The 18,309-nt window shown below is 37.9% G+C and overlaps 1 protein-coding gene across 3 annotated transcripts in view; it reads left to right on the top strand.

Annotated features, from left to right (window-relative positions):
- The window catches only part of LOC150079832 (uncharacterized), a 177,423-nt gene that overhangs the window by 83,628 nt on the left and 75,486 nt on the right, over window positions 1-18,309 (top strand). For 2 of the 3 annotated variants that reach the window (XM_090382583.1, XM_090382582.1), the window contains exons 1-2: window positions 11,281-11,646; window positions 13,234-13,914. In XM_090382583.1, the coding sequence (XP_090238709.1) occupies window positions 11,612-11,646; window positions 13,234-13,914 (716 nt within the window). In that variant the 5' untranslated portion in view covers window positions 11,281-11,611. Of the gene's footprint in view, window positions 1-11,280; window positions 11,647-13,233; window positions 13,915-18,309 lie in introns of those variants that run through there. The other variant, XM_090382585.1, reaches the window with a different exon arrangement.

Here is an 18,309-nt window from a genome sequence, read left to right as displayed (position 1 = left end):
TTATTGGAAAGGAGTACATCGTCACCTTCACAGCAAGTTGGCTTGGTTAAATTTAGAAGATGGGTAAATGTAAATACCTCAGTTGTTTTTTAATAGTTGCCAACTCTTGTGGTTCTGGCCAAATCATATTGTATAGTAACCTTATGTAATACAATAACTCTAAGGATCGTTTAACACGAACAAATTTTATTTCAAAGAAATGAAATCGTACGGCAGTATTTTTGGGAGTTTTCAAATGAACTCTGACGCCACCGTTGCAGCAGTCGTTTCATGTCACTCAGTGTAGTAACCAGGTTTTTCCTTGAGGGGGAGCAAAGATGACAAAATAGGCGCTTTTACTGTCTGTTTGTAATATGTTCTTTTTCCCTGTCAAGAAATTGTGCACCCTTCCACTTAAGGGAAAAATCTTGCAGGGGGAGCAAATGCTCCCCCTGCAAATCCCCTAGGTACGCTACTGATATTACTGGATAATAGAAAATATAAACAGAAATTAGCGACTCCGGTATTATGCTGCTACTAGGAGAGGGGAGTGTAGTGACTGACCCCTGAGTCGGCAATGAACCTGCATATGGATAGAAGACTACCTAACTTTTGAGGCTTAATTTTTGAGGCTTCAAGTTAGCACGAACTCAGAGAACAAATTCATTTTAAGTGGTGTCAACCATTTGGATGCAGTTTTCTCCAAAGACGAGACCTGGTTCTATCTGAGTGGATATGCTAATAGCCAAAACCTATACATTTATCACGAAACGCCATTACAATGAAAAAAATTGGGCTACGGTGTTCCTATGGTACTCTTTTCTTCAGCCCTTGGGGTAGCACAGTTGGTACGATCACCGACTTCCCCACACAGGGTGGAATAGACCTGAGTTCGAGTTCTGTCGATGATGGGAGGAATTTTTATGAGCCTTTTTCACAACGCGGCTGAGTTAGGCGGTCCCAGACGAGAGCACCATGATTTTTCCTCCCAGAAACTCGGGTTTTTCGTCTATCAAATAGAAAATCTATCACAGAACAAACGCAATTTACAGACAATATACACAGAGCAATATGACCTTGGTCGCTGATGCTGCTAAAACCCTAGAACAACAACCTCTTTTCTTCACTGAAATTCTAATAGTAGCGCGTTTGGAACTTATTGCACAGTTCATTTGATTGATGAAAAATGATTAAAGATTGCTGGTTACCCCAAGATGGCAACAACTTGTACTGCAAATCCAAAAATAACAATGTTAGATTATCATTATTGTTTCTACCATCAAAAAAGTCTCCAACAATGTTGGAAGATTTTTTTAGTGATAGCCCATTATCCAAGAATTTGTGGCCACTAATAACGTCGGACTTTATCTTCATTGGGTTTTTTAACTTCGGTATTATTTGAAACAGAATCTCTATGCAAAGAACCCTTACAAATTAAATAAATCTTTATTGTACAACTTACAGCATGAATAGATAGTGGAGAGACAAAGTCTTGGAAAGCTTAAAAACTTTCGAAGGCTTATTAAAATTCACATTTAATTTCAATAAAAATTAAATGTGAATTTTTGGTTGATTTGTTAATTTGACTTCAATAATACCAAACGATATTATATATCGTTTGGAAAATCAGAGTATAGGAAACAATTAACAGTTCAATCTATTTTAAATAATTTTTAATTATTACTGAAACTTGAGGGTAGGGTTGGGGAGGATGTAAAGGTCTGATTTCCGGACGGCACTGGCGACAACGATACAGTCATGCCGGTAATATCTGTCGCAGGACGCTGTGTCCATCTTTGTCTTTCTGAACAAAGCTTTATTGACGTCACCAGTGGTATAAGTCATCTCTTCACAATGTAGAATTGCAGTAAGAAACGCAATGCGGCTATATTTGTGGTCTTTGTGTATCAGACTTTCATTGAGAAACTGCAGACGTTAAATGTCACTGTACAAAAATAAGGTTGTGTATCCGTAATGCGAAAAAAAAAAAAAAAACTGCTCTGCACAGATTTCTCAGTAGTATTTACATTTATGCAAATCATGTGATTTGAACACGTTTGTCATTTTGAATTTTTTTTTCTGAAATTTATAAAAGAATATATCTAGAATTCTACAGAACTCCATGTGGAACGGGCCAAAATAAAATCATATGCCTATTCTTTATGAATTCGTCAAAAATGGACAAAAATATTGCAGTCCCGTAATGCCTGAAAAACGGATGCATAAATGTCTCGCAGTTTTGTCACTCACTGCGCTGACATGCTTCAAAGCTTATTAGCACCATCGCGTTGGAAGGCAGGTAACTTTTTCAAGCAGAGAGGCACCAGGATGTCGTGTCGTGAACATTCCCCTCTTTATTCATGGCATATTTGGAAGGCTTAAAAGCATTTTTATCATAAGTTACTGATAGCTATCACAGTGACTGCGATGGTGTTCTCTCTCACAAGGTGTGGAAAAGGCCCGAGGTCCGATTCTCATCTGAGGAACTTTTATGGGCTGAATAAATCGTTCTCGGGTGGGGGCTGAATGGTTTTTCTCCGATTGAAACTTGGGTTTTTCATCTTATAAACCACTGGGCTAGAGAACGCATGCAAGCTGCACACGCGTTTACTAGTTCAAGGCCGTTGGGGTCAAGGGGTTCAAGCCCGTGACTACTGAATACGGTGCTGTTTCTTGTATTCTGTCTATCTTGTGAACTCCTCTGACCGTTTGGTCGTCCCGGAGTATAAACAGAAAATTTATTTATTTATTTATTTATTTTAGTATCTGATAGCCTAAGAAACCCAATAATAATAAAAATAAAAATAATCGCCCTCCTGAAATATTTTGGTCCCATTCATTAAAAATGACATTTTTTCTTAACATTTATACTTAATAAAATGCACTTTCAAATTAATAAGTGAAGGAAAAGAATAAGAATAAACAATTTTAATTACATATTTTATTAAAATTAGTGAGAAATCTGATTATGCAAATCATCAGCTATTTTCAAATAATCAAGTTTATAATTACTTACACCTGAACGCAAACAGTCGTCTAGATCAAGGGTGGGCAACCTTTATAAATGGCGGGTCAAATAAAATGTCTATGAGGTACAGGCGGGACAAATATTTTTTTAGTTTCCAAGATTTTTAGGATTATTGAAATGGTGTATAATGAAAAAATTGTCATAAACAGATTTATGTTATTTATTGTAATATTTATATATACACGTACATATAATTAATTTTATTAATAAGTAAAACGAAAATACAAATACTATATATAATTACAAAAATACAATTATAAAATTTGAAAACGACTGCGAGCCGGATTACGCACGTTCGAGGGCCGGAGGTTGTCACCCCTGGTCTAAATGAATAGTGGTCAAATGACCACCTGTTAGTAAAACCATCTTGCACAAACATGTGAAGGAAGATTTTCACACATTTCAGTGTACGGTACGTCCACCAACCTGACAATTTCAAACATTTGGTTTCCCTTCTTTTCGAAAAACTTTATTGGTCCCTTTTCTTCTTTTTTTTTTTTTTTTATTATTATGTTATTATGTCAAGCAAAAATGTTTGCTCATTTGAGCATGAAGCTAATAATAATTTCGAATTAAGAATTATAGTGGTTTTCGAATTAACGAAGTATTTATATTTTGCACGAAATTGGTATTTTCCGTCTGAAAATATTTTAAAATCCAAATCGCGCCTAATTTAGAAATATCGGGACACGAATTAAGATTTTATTGTATTTACTACGCTTTCACTTTTAATAAAACATTAAAACATTTTCCGAATGAAATATATTAAAGAAAGCGATTTAAAATTACTTTGGGATCGACCAGTTGGTCTCACTTGCCTATGTTTAACCTTTGATTTATAAGAACTTCTGAGAACCCACCAGGAAAAGAACTTTAACAACTAAATAAAATAAATACAGCATAGTAGTGGCAGTGATGCAAAAAAGCAAACGTATGCAGCATCATGAAAAAAAAAAAAAAAAAAAAACCACTTGTCATATTACTTGTCCACCCGTTCCAATAGTTTGTCTAGTTCTTCCTTGAATTTATTCAAACTACCCACTTCTACAACACCAGATGGAAGTTTGTTCCAACAATCAACCACCCTCTGACTGAAGGAAAACCTCCGCACATCTATCCTGCAACCATCCTTCCTCAATTTCAATTTATGTTTCCAATGGTGTGTAGTCTGAGCAAGGGAAAGAATGCCACAAGAACTGAGGGTGTTCAATCCATTCATAGCCTCAAACGCCTCCATGAGATCACCTCGCAGGTGCCTAGTCTCCAGACACTGCAATTTGCACAACTGAAGCCTTTCTTGGTAAGACCACCCTTTTGTTTCCTTTACCAATCTGGTTTCGCTTCTTTGCACCCGTTACACCAAATCTATATCCTTCCTAAAACGAGGCCTCCAGACCTATTGCAGCACTCAAAATGCTTGTACAATTGGGTTAATCACCTTCTTATCCTTGCTGCAGAATTCCTGAACATCATCTACAAAACCTCATGAGCTTTTCTGGCAGCCTATATACAATGATCAGCGAGCTTAATGTCTGAATAATTATCCCCAAGCCATTTTTCTTCTCCACCACCTTGGGTGTAGTACCACCTAATTGGTATGTTATTCTGGGATGTTACCCATATGAATTACCTTGCATTTGTCAACGTTAAACTTCAACTGCCACTTCTGACCCAATCTGCCCATGTTTAGTAGATCTTTCTGCAGTAGCATAATCTGATTATTGTCATTAACAACTTTGCCAACCTTTGTGTCATCTGCCGTTAAACTTCAACTGCCACTTCTGACCCAATCTGCCCATGTTTAGTAGATCTTTCTGCAGTAGCATAATCTGATTATTGTCATTAACAACTTTGCCAACCTTTGTGTCATCTGCAAGCTTAGACAACAAGCTTGATATACTTTCATCCGTATCGTTAATAAACACAGAAAACAACAATGGACCCAACACCGAACCCAGTCGATTTTCACTAATAACACTAGTCCAAGAAGAGCAGTGTCCATTGATAAATACTCTTGTCTTCTCTCACTCAACCATTCCCTTATCCATAGCAATAAAACTTGCCCTTCAATATGTGGCGCCTCCGTAGCCAGGTGGGCAGAAGCAGCAGTGCGTAGCATCTTGATGTAGACCGCGGTTCAAGCCGTGACCACCAAATACGAAGGATGCGGAAAGGTCAGGGAATGACCACCGCATATCCCCCGGAGCAATATGGCCTTAGTTGCTAATGCTCCTAAAAACCAAATAACAAACAATTAATGTAATTTGAAAATGTATAAATGCCATTTTAATGTTAAAACTATATACCTGTTGTTTGTTTTCGAGTTTTTAAGCTTCTAGGGATTTTTTTTTTGCTATAATCACATCCAGTGTAAATGAGAAAAAATGGATGGGAGGAACAGAGGATGATAGCCAATGAGAAGTTACAGAATTCAAATGGTGCGATCCTAAGCCTGTAATATATTGCCCTGTAATAATTCAGGGCAATATAATTAAAATATAAGCATTTTGTAGTACAACAAGATATTAAAAATTCATACAGAATTTAATTAAAACTTCCAGAATGTGTTGGAAATGTTCATCATGTTCGTTAATATGTATTCATTCTTTCTAGTGTGCTTGAAACAGCTTTAAGAAAAGGGGTTCTTAAACTGTGGGTTGCAACCTCCGGAGGGGCAGCCAAAAAGATTCTAGAGATCGCAGAAAACATATGATAAACGTGATTAAATTAAATATTTATTTTTTATAGAACTATTGAAATTATTATACACCAGTGTTTCTTAAACGGTGGGTCGCAATCCCCCTGGGGGTCGCGAAAAAGAATCTGGGGTCACTAATAATTTCGTCTTATGAAAAGAGGTCGCGGATAAAAAAAGTGTTTAAGAAGTCTTACAAAGAAGTTGATAAGTAAGCTAAAACTGAACTTGACAATTATTTCTTTTGTTCCCTTAAAAGTAGTTCCCCTGATCAACTCTATATAAGCCCTATGTGAAATCATTCTCTACCGCTACAGTTGGAAGCATTTCTGGAACTTGCCTCATGTACGCTGCTGGATTTCATCAAAGACCAAAATATGACACTTTCTGCGAAGTTTTTGATACTTGAGAACAGAATGAAGTCAGGTAAAGCCAAATCGGGAGAGAAAGGTGGATGTTCCACCCGAAGCATCTAGTTTTCCACAGAAATTGTTGCATCAACATCTGGGCTCACTGTGAAACAAAGCTTGTTGTATTCCTTGACATTCAGAAATGATCTGGCACAGTAACGTTCCAAAATAAACACATGTTCTTCTTTAGAAACAAATCATACTATGTATTACACTAATAAATGTTGTACTGCTTTTCAGATGCCACTACTGTAACAATGAAACTGCCTTCTGCCACCCGTCTAAAAATATCTCGCTCCACATCCGCGGACATCACGTACTCTGTAGCCATAGCCACCTTAATGCACATCGTTGATTGATAAATGGATAACCTGTTATAGACCTCAAAATGCCGAATGCCCATGAAACAGAACGATAGTATAATTTATGGTAGAGTTAGATAATCTTCTGAAATGCGTTTATGTGATAAAAAGAATTATTACAATACATGAACACAAGGGTCTGACAATAATTACATTTTTTGTACCATCAAGCACAACGTTGGCCCAACAAGCGCCATCTGACAACACATGTCAGATGTCACTTGTAGGAATTCGTGACTGTATTTGTAAGCAGTATTGTCTAACTAGGAGACATTCTGGATTCAACTTATTCTGTGGGAGCAATAAGTGTTTCAGTGAAACACTGCTTCAATGAAAAAACTTTCAAAAATGTGGATGATAAATTAAATTGTTGAGAACAGGGAATCAGCGTTAAATTTTTAGTAAAATTGGAGAAAAAGTATCAAAGATATTTAGAAAACGTTTCGAATTTATGGAGATGTCTAAATCTGTTCTCTAAATCCGTACCGTAGGGCACATCATCTAAATGGAAAGACAGGAAGACATCATCTTCAGATGATGGACGATCCGGCCGCTGGCATCTTCAAGGGTTGATTGAAATGAGAAAGCTGTTCCAATCTCATTTTTCAATATTAAAGGAGTTGGCCACTACGAACTTGTTCCTCCACAACAAGAAATCAATCAAGTTCTACAGCGTTTATGGCCAACATGCTCTAAAAAAGGGCCGAATATTTAGCTGAAAAAGTGCATTTTGCATTATTAGTATTAGTAATGGCCGCATGGTGCAAGAAAGCCTATGGCTTTCTTGCACCATGCGGCCTGGTTACTTTGTCAGGTTACTTTGTCACTTAGTCTGGTTACTTTGTCAGCCTGGAAATTCTGTTCACAATCAGTCTGCTGGAATAAAAAAGTCCTCTAGATAAAAGTGCTGATATTGTAAGATGCTATCGCTGCACCAGCCAAAAAAAAAAAAAAATCTGATAAAAACAAAAAATAATAAATAAATAATAATAATTAATAAAAAAAAAAGGAAATTATGTCAATGTGCATCCCACCAAACTTTTTTTCAATGAAGCAATTTTTGTCCAATTGAAGAAGGAAAAAAATCCATTTCTGGGACATTCACCTTACTGTCTTGATCTTTTCCCATACGAATTTCTTTTTTCTCTCAAAACTGAAAAAGTCCTTGACTGGATTTTATTTTGAAGCAATTGAAGTCATATTCTTAGCAAAATATGATCACCAGCAACGTTCCCTGGCATGACATGCGTCTGGAAGTCTGTATAAAGTGAAGGAGAGCACTTTGAAGTGCTCTCCTTCACTTTATTACATTCACCAAAAGTTAGTAATAATTATTTTTTTAATACAAAATTAGTCTGGTTACTTTGTCAGCCTGGAAATTCTGTTCACAATCAGTCTGCTGGAATAAAAAAGTCCTCTAGATAAAAGTGCTGATATTGTAAGATGCTATCGCTTACAATACAAACCTTCACTGATGATATCCCCCTGTCTACTTACTGATGATGCACTAACAAGTGTTGAAATATGTCGGAACGATGGAGGAATCCAAGAAAGGGCAGAAGTTTCTCTTTTTAGGAAAATGAATAAGAATCCATTACCTGAAATGGACTTGGGCAGGACACAGCTCGAAGACATGATGACAGATGGACTAAGAAAATAAAATAAATTTTCTGTTTATACTCCGGCACGACAACCACGTCAGTAGAGTTTACAATAAATCGTCAATACAAATATTTATCGTATTTAGTAGTCACGGGCTTGAACCCCGGTCCACTCAAGGAACGCGTGATATGCACTCTCGCTCCTGACCGCTGGGCTACGTCATGCCTGCCTAACAAACTGGTACCCAAGAGGAGCTAAAAGTAAATCTGGAAGACAACAACGGAGATGGACAGATGAAATTCAAGAGTTCGTGGGCAGTAAATGGATAGCCACTGCACAAAACAGAAGGAGCTGGAAAGTTGCTGGAGAGACCTTCATCCGGCAGTGGATTGAAAATGGAATGATGATTTGTGTCCCTTTTTCTCTTTCTGAAATAAGCCTAATAGCCTGGTATAATTTTGTTCCTCTTACAACAATATAGACATCTTTTGATGGTAGGTTGATTTTTTGTCAAAAGACAAAAAAACGTCTTTTACTCCATCGTAAGAAACTGCTGTTCGTCGTAAACCTCAGTAAATTAGATGTAATAGCTATTATCTGTTACTGCATAATTGCCATTTATGACATAACAACTATTTGTCTGTCTGTTACGTAAATCTGTTCTTCCAACAACATAATTGCTATTATTGGCATCTCTGATATAATTGCTTCTCATCTGACCGCTATACAATTGTCATTTTCTGTCATAATTGCTATTGACATTACATAATTCTGTCTATTTATGATGCAATAGTTGTTATCTCGTGAATCTGTCGCTCTATTTTACCCGCGTGCAGACACTCGCAGACAGACACACAAAATAATGTAAGGGGTATATTTAGTGAGCACGTGACCCGGAAAGTAGAAAGTGGAGATGTGAGATGATAATCAGTCAATTCAGTGCTGAAGGCGATCTCGAACTCTTCAGCCAGCGGTCGCCACCAAGTAGCGGCATCATCAGCGACAGCGTTTACAAATGCCACTTTGCGGTATCACGCCGGGGCTCGTTCGAGTGTGGTGTCTTATATACGGGACAACCCCCAAGGGAAGCGGGAAGGTTGTACGTCTAGCTAATTCTACGCTTGTATGACCTTAGTCATTACGCTCCAACATCAACACTGTCGCCGCACTCCGGCCAAGTGACGGTGTGCACGCTTCAGTAACGCGGCTGTGGCCAACGGTTCTTTTAAATCGTGCCGCAAGCCGTCAGCAGGTCCCTTGCCGCCTAGGAAATTTGAGTCGTCTTCAAGTGCGGGAAGGCGTATGAATGACAAGAAGGGGCATTGGTTTATGGACTAGCCGCTACGTGTCGGGCAATTTTATGTCGTCCGTAAACCACCCCATTATCAAGCTGTTGCGCTGTTCGTTCACTACATAACCCACCAACAACAGTGCGCAATCTTCATTCTCACTTCTTCATTACATCACCGAAATGGTGTATATGCAACTCCAGCGATGTCTTTAATTTTAATGTTATTTGTCTCCGATGCCTAACAGAGATGCCAGTTTCCATCTCAGTTCACAAATCTGATAAAATACATAAATAAAATAAAAAAAAAATTATTTGTTTTAATTTGAAAAAGAAACGTTCGTCAAAGAGGAAGAAAACGCTTTTCCAAGGTCTCGGATGACTTTTTCCTTTTCCTAATGCAAGGCGTGCATTTTAAAATTGGATAGTCGGAAACAGGAAGGAAACTTAATAGCTCTTACAAATCTGTTATCAAGAATTGCCTATAATTATGCGAGTGTTCTTATCGGATGACAGAGGGTAGGTATGTTTTTAATTAGCTCTAAGGCAACTCTGATCATGAGGTATTAGTTCTGTAAACGGTTTGCCTGTCTGAGAAACGAGGAAAAAAAAAAAGGAACCCTCAGCCTGCCTTTGAAAAGGCATCACATCAGACATTTTCAATCCACTGCAGGATGAAGTCCTCTCCAGCAACTTTTCAATTCCGTTTGTTTTGTGCAATGGCCATCCATTTACTGGCCACGAACTCTTGAATTTCATCTGTCCATCTCCGTTGTTGTCTTCCAAGGTTTTCTTTATGCACATCTTCTCGTTGGTAAGCCTTGTTACGTCATTTTTTTGGTGGCAACGAACGTGTAGAGTGGTTCTCTTCAAGACGCCCGGTCAGTGTGAAGAGTAAAAGACCAAATTCTCCAGCAATTTGAAAACGCAACTAGTTCCTAGCGCCATCGGATAGACTCGAACCCGAACCTTTTAAACACGGATGGAAAAGTAAATTGTCACAAATCAGTTCAACTTATTTCGAAATTAACTCTCCTGCTTCCTTACGTGGATTAATATTTAGACCGTTTTAGAGATAGTCCTCTTTTCCTCACTCTTTTCCTATCCTCTTTCCAATCTGTTTTCTACATTCTTTCTCTCTTTTTCTTTCACTTTTTGTTTTTTTTATTTCTGTCGTTCTTTCGTTTTCTGTCTATATACTTTCTTTTTTTTGTATATCTCTTTTTTTTACCTTTGCCTTTCTGTTTTTCTTTCTCTACCGTTTTCTACCCCTTTTTTTCATTTTTTGTTCTCTCACTAAAATGTTAAAAAAATAGGCTTCCATCTTTTTCATTTTCTCCCACCCCCTCATTCTTTTCACTCCACTGGACAAAATGCCTTGCATAAATAAGTATAAGAGCAATTGGCAGGAATGGTTCATCTTCACAAAATATGAGCCAAAGTGAACATCTTAACCTCAAAATACGAAATACCAGTGACACACAGCTATTTCAGGAATAAACGCAACAAACCCTGATTGTTTGGTGTCCGGAGGTTGCGTAACGGTGGTTAAAGGTAATGGTTAACCACCATTACGGAAACTTGACGTCAAGTTACGTTATCGCGATATTGGTACCAATGCGTTGCGGAGTTCGAAAATAGCATCTCTTTTTTTTTTTAATTTATTTTCTTTTGTTCTGGTATCCATAGCAACAATTGTGGGTTATAATCCCGCCAAAGTTATATTCATCCCTCGTGAGTGCTCTGAGTGTTCTCACGGCGTGCGCTGTTCACCCACGCGGTCAAAGAGGTATCAAGTTACACGGTACTTCCGTTTTTCCTCTCACTAGCGTCCCACACGTGGTACGTAGCCTTTCCTGGCGCGCGTGCACATTGTCAGTAAGAGAACTGATCGCCTCACTATGAGCCGTCACTGATTGGACAACATGCAGAGAGACACGAAGTCGGGATTTGTTCTTCGCACCACAAAACAATGGCATTGGACACCTCCGCCCGCTCGGCCGTCTTCAGTTCACTTCGCTAATACTCGAACCTGTACACCGCTGACGTGCGTATCAGCGGTTATTAACGTCTGCGTTATGTTCTCCACCCGATCCAGCGGAAGCTAACACGCAACGAAACGGGAAAGCTAATTGTGGGAAGAGGTTCCGCTCTGCTACGGCTGCATTGCAAGAGCGCGCCATTTCGTACTTTTAACCTGTTGTGTCTGCCGCACTCCGTGAAAGCATTCGTTTGGTCCCAGTTGGTATGAAAGGCTTCGCAATTTTGGTTTCCATACCGAGGTAAGTAATTTCTACTCACTTCACTAGTCGGCTGTCACGTGTATTGCTTGAGTTTGCGTACCAATTAAGTCTCGATTTCACCCACGTAAATAGAAGTACGGTTCAGGAAGCGCCCTCTATTAATGACATCTAGATCAAGCTAAAAATGTACTTTGACTATTAACTGGGTAAAATCTTTTTCCTTAAAAGTGTTCGTGCAATTTATAGTTAGGCGCATCACCACGGGAAAGGTGATGGGGAATTTTTCACTATTTTTAAATTACTTTTGCGGTATTTGCCAATTTGGAGGTAGATAGGTCCAGGGGCGTGTTATCACTCGTGTGTCCCTGCTGACATCTTTTTGGTTCCTAAAATATATTTTTTAAATGAAAAAAGTATTTTTTTTTTAGTCTGTTTAAGAAAAAAAGTATGTTCACAATAAAAATTTGACTATTCAATAAAAAATATATATATATATATATACAATGTTCAAAAAAGTGACTCCGCACAGATTTATTCACTCGCGGTTACAATTCACTTAGATTTCTTCTTCAAATTCTGAGAAAGGGATCCTTTTGTTAGGAGCAATCGTTTTCTTACACAGTGAAGAATTTCTTCCCGAATTTATTCAGAACTAATTCTTCCCGAAGAATTAGTTCTGAATAAATTGTTTTTTAACGCTCAGTTCATGATATTTCTGTGTGATCTGAAACAGGTAATGTATGGCCAACTGGTGAATAAAATTTGTTTACATTTCATAAACTTATACAATGAAATTACGCAAGACAGTTGTATAATTTAAGTAATAAAATAAAGACATTCGTTTTTCGGGTAGTATGTGTATACTGAAAAATAATAATCGTGCATAGATGACTGACCCGCTGATCTTTTTAAACAAAATGTCAGTTATATTCAAGTAGAATGGCGAAGAGAAATATAAAAGTAATATTGTTTTTTTCTTTAGTTTTTAATTTTTCTTTAGGTTTACTTTACTCAAAGAAGTATGAAAGCACATATTCTATATTATTTAATCGCTTGACTAATCTCTTAAATGTGTTGTTTTGAAGAAATTATCAATGCCCTTTCTGGGCACTGTTCCATTTTAAAGGGAACAGAATTACGTCATGACATCTGCTGATTATTCTACAGTGATCAAGAAGATAAGTATAATTAGATTCACATTTCAGAGCGATAATACCAAAATTTACAGCGATAGCACAAAATTTTTATTCTATATGTTCTAATAACACATAGAATAAAAATATTGAACATAGCCGAGCGGGCAAACATGAAGGTACAGTAGCATACGCGTTTAAGTTGACCATCGTTCAAAACTACATGACTGCTAAATACGGTGCTTTTCTTGTATTCTCTCTATTTTGTAAACTTCTCTGACCGCATGTGGCCATCCCACAGTATAAACAAACAATTTATTTATTTTAAATAAGCAAATAATAAAATCACGATGTTAACTTAGAACTTATTAAAACTTTAACCGATGTAAACTAATGAATGAAACAGTTTCACAGTGTATCACATAGCTCTTGTTTGCAATTTTTGTCCTACTGCATATCATGTATTTATAGTTTTCTCTATATTATTTTGCAGGAGGATGTCCTCTAAACGAAAAAGCTTTCCATCAAAGTTGCCCAAAAATGAGTTAAATAACGCATTGGAGTATTCAGGAAGTGACGCTGACGATCAGGACAGGAGTTCAGAGGAAAACCTCGGATTCTCACCTGAAGTGCGAAGTTGTAACGACCAATTTATTGGACTCAGTGGCCCTTCCATGACAACGCTTACAGAAATGGAAGACAGTGTTACCACACGGGAGTTACACGCGCACAAACTCAGCACCGATGGTGATTCCACTTGTGACAGTTTAACCAGTGATGGTGACAGTCAGACATTGACCGTACCACACAGTCGGAAACATCGTTTACTACAGAGCATTTCTTCAACGTCCTCAGCTCTTTCAGAAACTGTTACTGATTCGGAATATGACTCAGAAGGATGTTATAGTTCAAGTGATGGTATGGTTGGTTCGGACACACAGTCGATGGCCACTGATGCTCATACTTTGTCTCGATTAAGTGGCCATGGTGACAAGAACAGTGCTTCGCATCCATCTTGCAGTGGACACGCGAAGCGTTCCATGGACGACGTGCTCAAAAAACTCACATCTAGAATGAGTACTGGAGCAATGTTAAGTGACTGTCAATCCACAGATGGAGAAGGTGCAGGACATGGACCCAGCATCCTTCTAAAAGAGAGTACATCATCAAACAGGTAGGATTTTAAAAATTCGTATTCCCATAGAATATTAAGAAAGAATATTTTGACTGTTCAGTGAGTGATAAAAATGATTTTCTTTGAACAAAGGTATATTGTATGTATTTAATAATAAGAGAACATTACTAGTGGACAAATATAGATATCTTGGCAGTGTTCTAACAAGGCGATCGGAGTAGTCAAGAAATCCGAACTATAACTGTAATAAGTAAGATAGCATTTCAGAAGAGGAAGCAGATATTTACAGGAAGTATAGATATTAAATTAAGGAGTTAAATATTTTGTATGGAATGTCATGCTTCGTTGGGCTGCGACATAAGCACCAAAGAAAGAAGATATCAGAACTGAAAGTTTGAAGATGACGCAAATCGACAGATAGCATTAGATGTGAGGAAGCATTGAGAAGGATAGAAGAATATAGAAGTATAACAAAGGCTATATGGAAAACAAAGAAGTGGGCTGAATCTGTGCCAGAGGGAAGAGTTTATTCAGGGATATAATTGAAGGTTTGGATGGTGATGGGCAAGAGACAGAGAGGAAGAAGAATTGCAACGTCGGATGACTTGATAGAGGCAGATGGGCATCGTGGGCTGAAGGGGAAGGCGAAGGGCAGGAAGAAATGAAGGTGTGATTGAGTTCTGTGACTGATTTTACTTAAAGTAACGATTTGTCTCTTAATTTCAAATAATATGTAAAAAGAGATTGACAGTATTACGCAATCACCACAGAGTTTCTTTGCAAATGAAGTTTCACACGAAAAAGTTTGACTTCTAAGGGCGAATACAAACAGAGCAGTTAATAAGTACCAACGTGCCCTCGAAAACAGCAAACGTCCACTGTAGCAACTGCAACTTGATGGGACTAACCTCTGCTTATATTAATCACATCACATCACATCTTCGTGCTATATTTTACGTATGACTTCAACGTTAATATTATACACTCAGTAGCCAAAAATTTACACGCTTTTATTCAATACCTAATAGGGCTACCTTTTATCAGAATTACTGACAGCGGTACTGTACTGTACTGAATTACAGACCATACAAATCGTGGCATGGATTCTACAAATGAATTGGATTCAGATCTAGAGAATTAGGCGCTTAAGGGTAGATGTTCGAAATCTTGGTGAATATTCTTCGAATCATTCAGACAGTGTTTGAATGATTTCGAGTACGGTGGATAGGTGCCTTGAAAGAATCCATCGTAATCTAACTATCCCGGGGTAAAAAATAAGCACTACAACATGGAAGTTGATTTGATACGACAGAAGGATTCACTGGAGGTAAAGCTGCCTTCTAACGGTAAAAGTGGACCCAATCCGTACCAACAGAATACACTCCTTACCATGATACCACCTCCAACCGCTTGAGTGGTGGACACGAGACAGTCTGGAGGCATGGCTTCATGAGGTTCACGCCGCACTTTCACCTTACCATTGGTGAAAAAAAAGTAAATCGAGACTCGTCAGACCTTGATCTCTTTCCATTGTTCCACAGTCCAGTTTTGGAGTTTACGGCACCACTCCAGTCGCGATTTTTGACAATAAGAAATACCTTCCGTATAAGCTCATGACAACCAAATCCCAGATTCTCCAACTCCCTTCTTATAGTTCGATTCAATTTAGGCAAACAAAGTGTCTTTGTTTGCCTAAATTGAATTTTTCAGTCACTTCGTGCACACCGTACTGATACCTATTCTAATACACAATTCGCTTTAAATTAGTATTAGCAATGGCCACATGGTGCAAGGAAGCCTATGGCTTATGCTGCACCAGCAAAAAAAAAAATAAATAAATAAAATAATAATAAATAAATAATAATAATAATAAAATAACAAAAAAATAAATAAAATAAAAGAATAAAATAATAATAAGAGAAAAAAATTAATAAATAAGAGAAAAGGAAATGGACAACCTAAGCGTTTCCCTCCTCCCGTAGGTAAATATCCACTGGCCTTTGAATTTCCCCAAACTGTCAGCCTCTATCACCCATGTAGGCAAGTTATTCCAGTAATTTATAACTCGCTGGCTAAAATAAAACTTCCTGCAATCCAGTATAAACATCTCCCCCCCCGTAACTTTAAATTATGGCCCCTAGTTCTAGAATCATTTATAACTGTGAAAATTTCGTCCTCATTCATTTTGCTTATGCCTCTCAGCGCCTTAAACACCCCAGTCAAGTCTCCTCTAAGATGCCTAGTTTCCAAGCTCTGTAACCCACATATTCGAAGTCTTTCTTCATAAGGACGCCCTTTTGCCGATCTCACCAGGCGAGTTACCCGTCTCTGGACCCTTTCAAGAAGAACAATATCTTTCTTTAGGTGTGGTCTAACAATAGCCTTATACAATGGGATTATGACGTCCTTATCTCTACTAGCAATTGTTCGATACATTATCGATAGGACACCATGGGCCTTCCTTGCAACCCGTCTACAATGCTCAGAGAACTTAAAGTCTGACCGTATCGTAACATCCAAGTCCCTTTTCTCCACTACCGGCTTTAGTTCAACTCCGCCAAGTGTATAAGTTATTTTGGGGTTACTGTTCCCCAGGTGCAATACCTTACACTTTGCTGGATTAAAGCATAGCTGCCATTTTTCTGACCATCCCTGAAGTCTATCTAGGTCATTTTGAAGAAGCTCTGCTTGACGGCGATCATTAACTACTCTACCAATCTTTACATCATCTGCAAATTTAGACATCACGCCCTCTATCCCTTCATCGATGTCATTTATGAAAATAAAAATAAAAAAACAACAGTGGTCCTAATACTGATCCTTGGGAACTCAACTTCTTACATCAATCCAATCTGAGGAATAACCATTTATCACAACCCTCTGCCTCCTGCACTGAAGCCATCCAGCTATCCATTTAAGGATTTTCCCTGTGATTCCAACCTGTTTCAGCTTATAAAGTAGCCGCTCATGTGGGACTGAGTCAAATGCTTTGCTGAAATCCAAATAAATAATGTCGAAATTATTCCCGAAGTCCAGTTCTTGAGTGACCCTGACAAAATAGCTAACCAGATTAGTTAAACATGATTTTCCCTTTACAAAACCATGCTGAGTATCCTTCAGAATTCCATTTCTACCTAAATGATCCTGAATTCCAACTTTGATCATTGTCTCCATGATTTTCCCTACTACTGAAGTTACACTAACCGGACAGTAATTTCCCGCTTCACTCTTGGAACCTTCCTTATGTATTGGAGATACATTGGCACTTTTCCAATCCAACGGAATCACTCCCGAGTCCAGTGATGCATAATTAGCCTCAATGGTTCAATGCACTCACTTGCCGCCTCCCTTAAGATTATAGGGTATATTTCATCAACCCCAGGAGCCTTACTGGCCTGTAGGCTCGAAAGTAATAAACATGCGAAATTTCAACATCATTAATTACTTTTTTCAACTTCACTCCCATAATTTCTCATTGATGTAAAGGGTTTTTCTTCTGTAAATATCGGTGTAAAGTAACTGTTGAGTTCACCTGCAACTTCAGCTCGGGTATCTAATACTACCCCACGTCCATTAGGGTCCAATCGGTTTGTTTGTCTCTTCTTTAATTTATATATGTGAAGAATTCCTTATCCTCCCTCTTTGCTCTTTTTGCCAGCGATTTCTCATAATCTGCCTTTGACAGTCTAACCTTTTCTGTGGCACTATTACAGATCAATTTGTAGCTGTTATACGCTTCTGTACTTTTTATTGCTTTGTAACTTTTCCATGCTGTCTTTTTCTGCTCCCGAGGTTCTTGGAGTACCGACATTCTGCCGCATTTCTTCCTTTTAAAGATGCATTCTCCTTTCGTCCCCTACTGATTTCATTCTTTTGAGATGGTTGCTTTCGCCATACCAGTGATTTCCATTGTTTTCTCAATTGTGGCTCCTACCAAACGCGCTCCAAGAATAACACCTTTCTGTAAATCGGAAAAATCACTTGTCTTCCCCAGGACCGAATTGACTAAGAAGCTAAGAAGCTTCAGGAAAGCGTAAAGTATTTATCATACCAAGAAACTTGACTTGTGGTTATACCATGTGACAATATACATATGCATACCGTACGTTTGATTTAGCTGTTAACGCCAATTGCACAAATTTTCTAATTTTTTGGCCAGTGAGTATATAATATCGTGTAGCAGAAGCTTGCCTGCTGATACTGTTCCTGTTTTACAAAAGGAAAACATATACAGTATATGTCAGGAATCACACATTACAAAAAAAAAAAAAAAAAAAAAAAATTAAATACCAAATATTTATCCGGTTTATAAATTAATTTAATTATAATAAATACAGTTGCATTACCATGAATAGTGCGTATATCTTAATATTATATTGAAATAACTTATATTAAAGTTAGAAAAACAGAAACCTACGCAGGGCATCTCTAATA

The sequence above is a fragment of the Mastigoproctus giganteus genome, chromosome 10 (genome assembly GCF_048544385.1).
Source record: "Mastigoproctus giganteus isolate SK-2022 chromosome 10, ASM4854438v1, whole genome shotgun sequence".
Taxonomy (NCBI): Eukaryota; Metazoa; Arthropoda; class Arachnida; order Uropygi; family Thelyphonidae; genus Mastigoproctus; species Mastigoproctus giganteus.
Note: the sequence above shows the minus strand (reverse complement) of the source record. Positions and strands in the feature narration are given on the sequence as shown.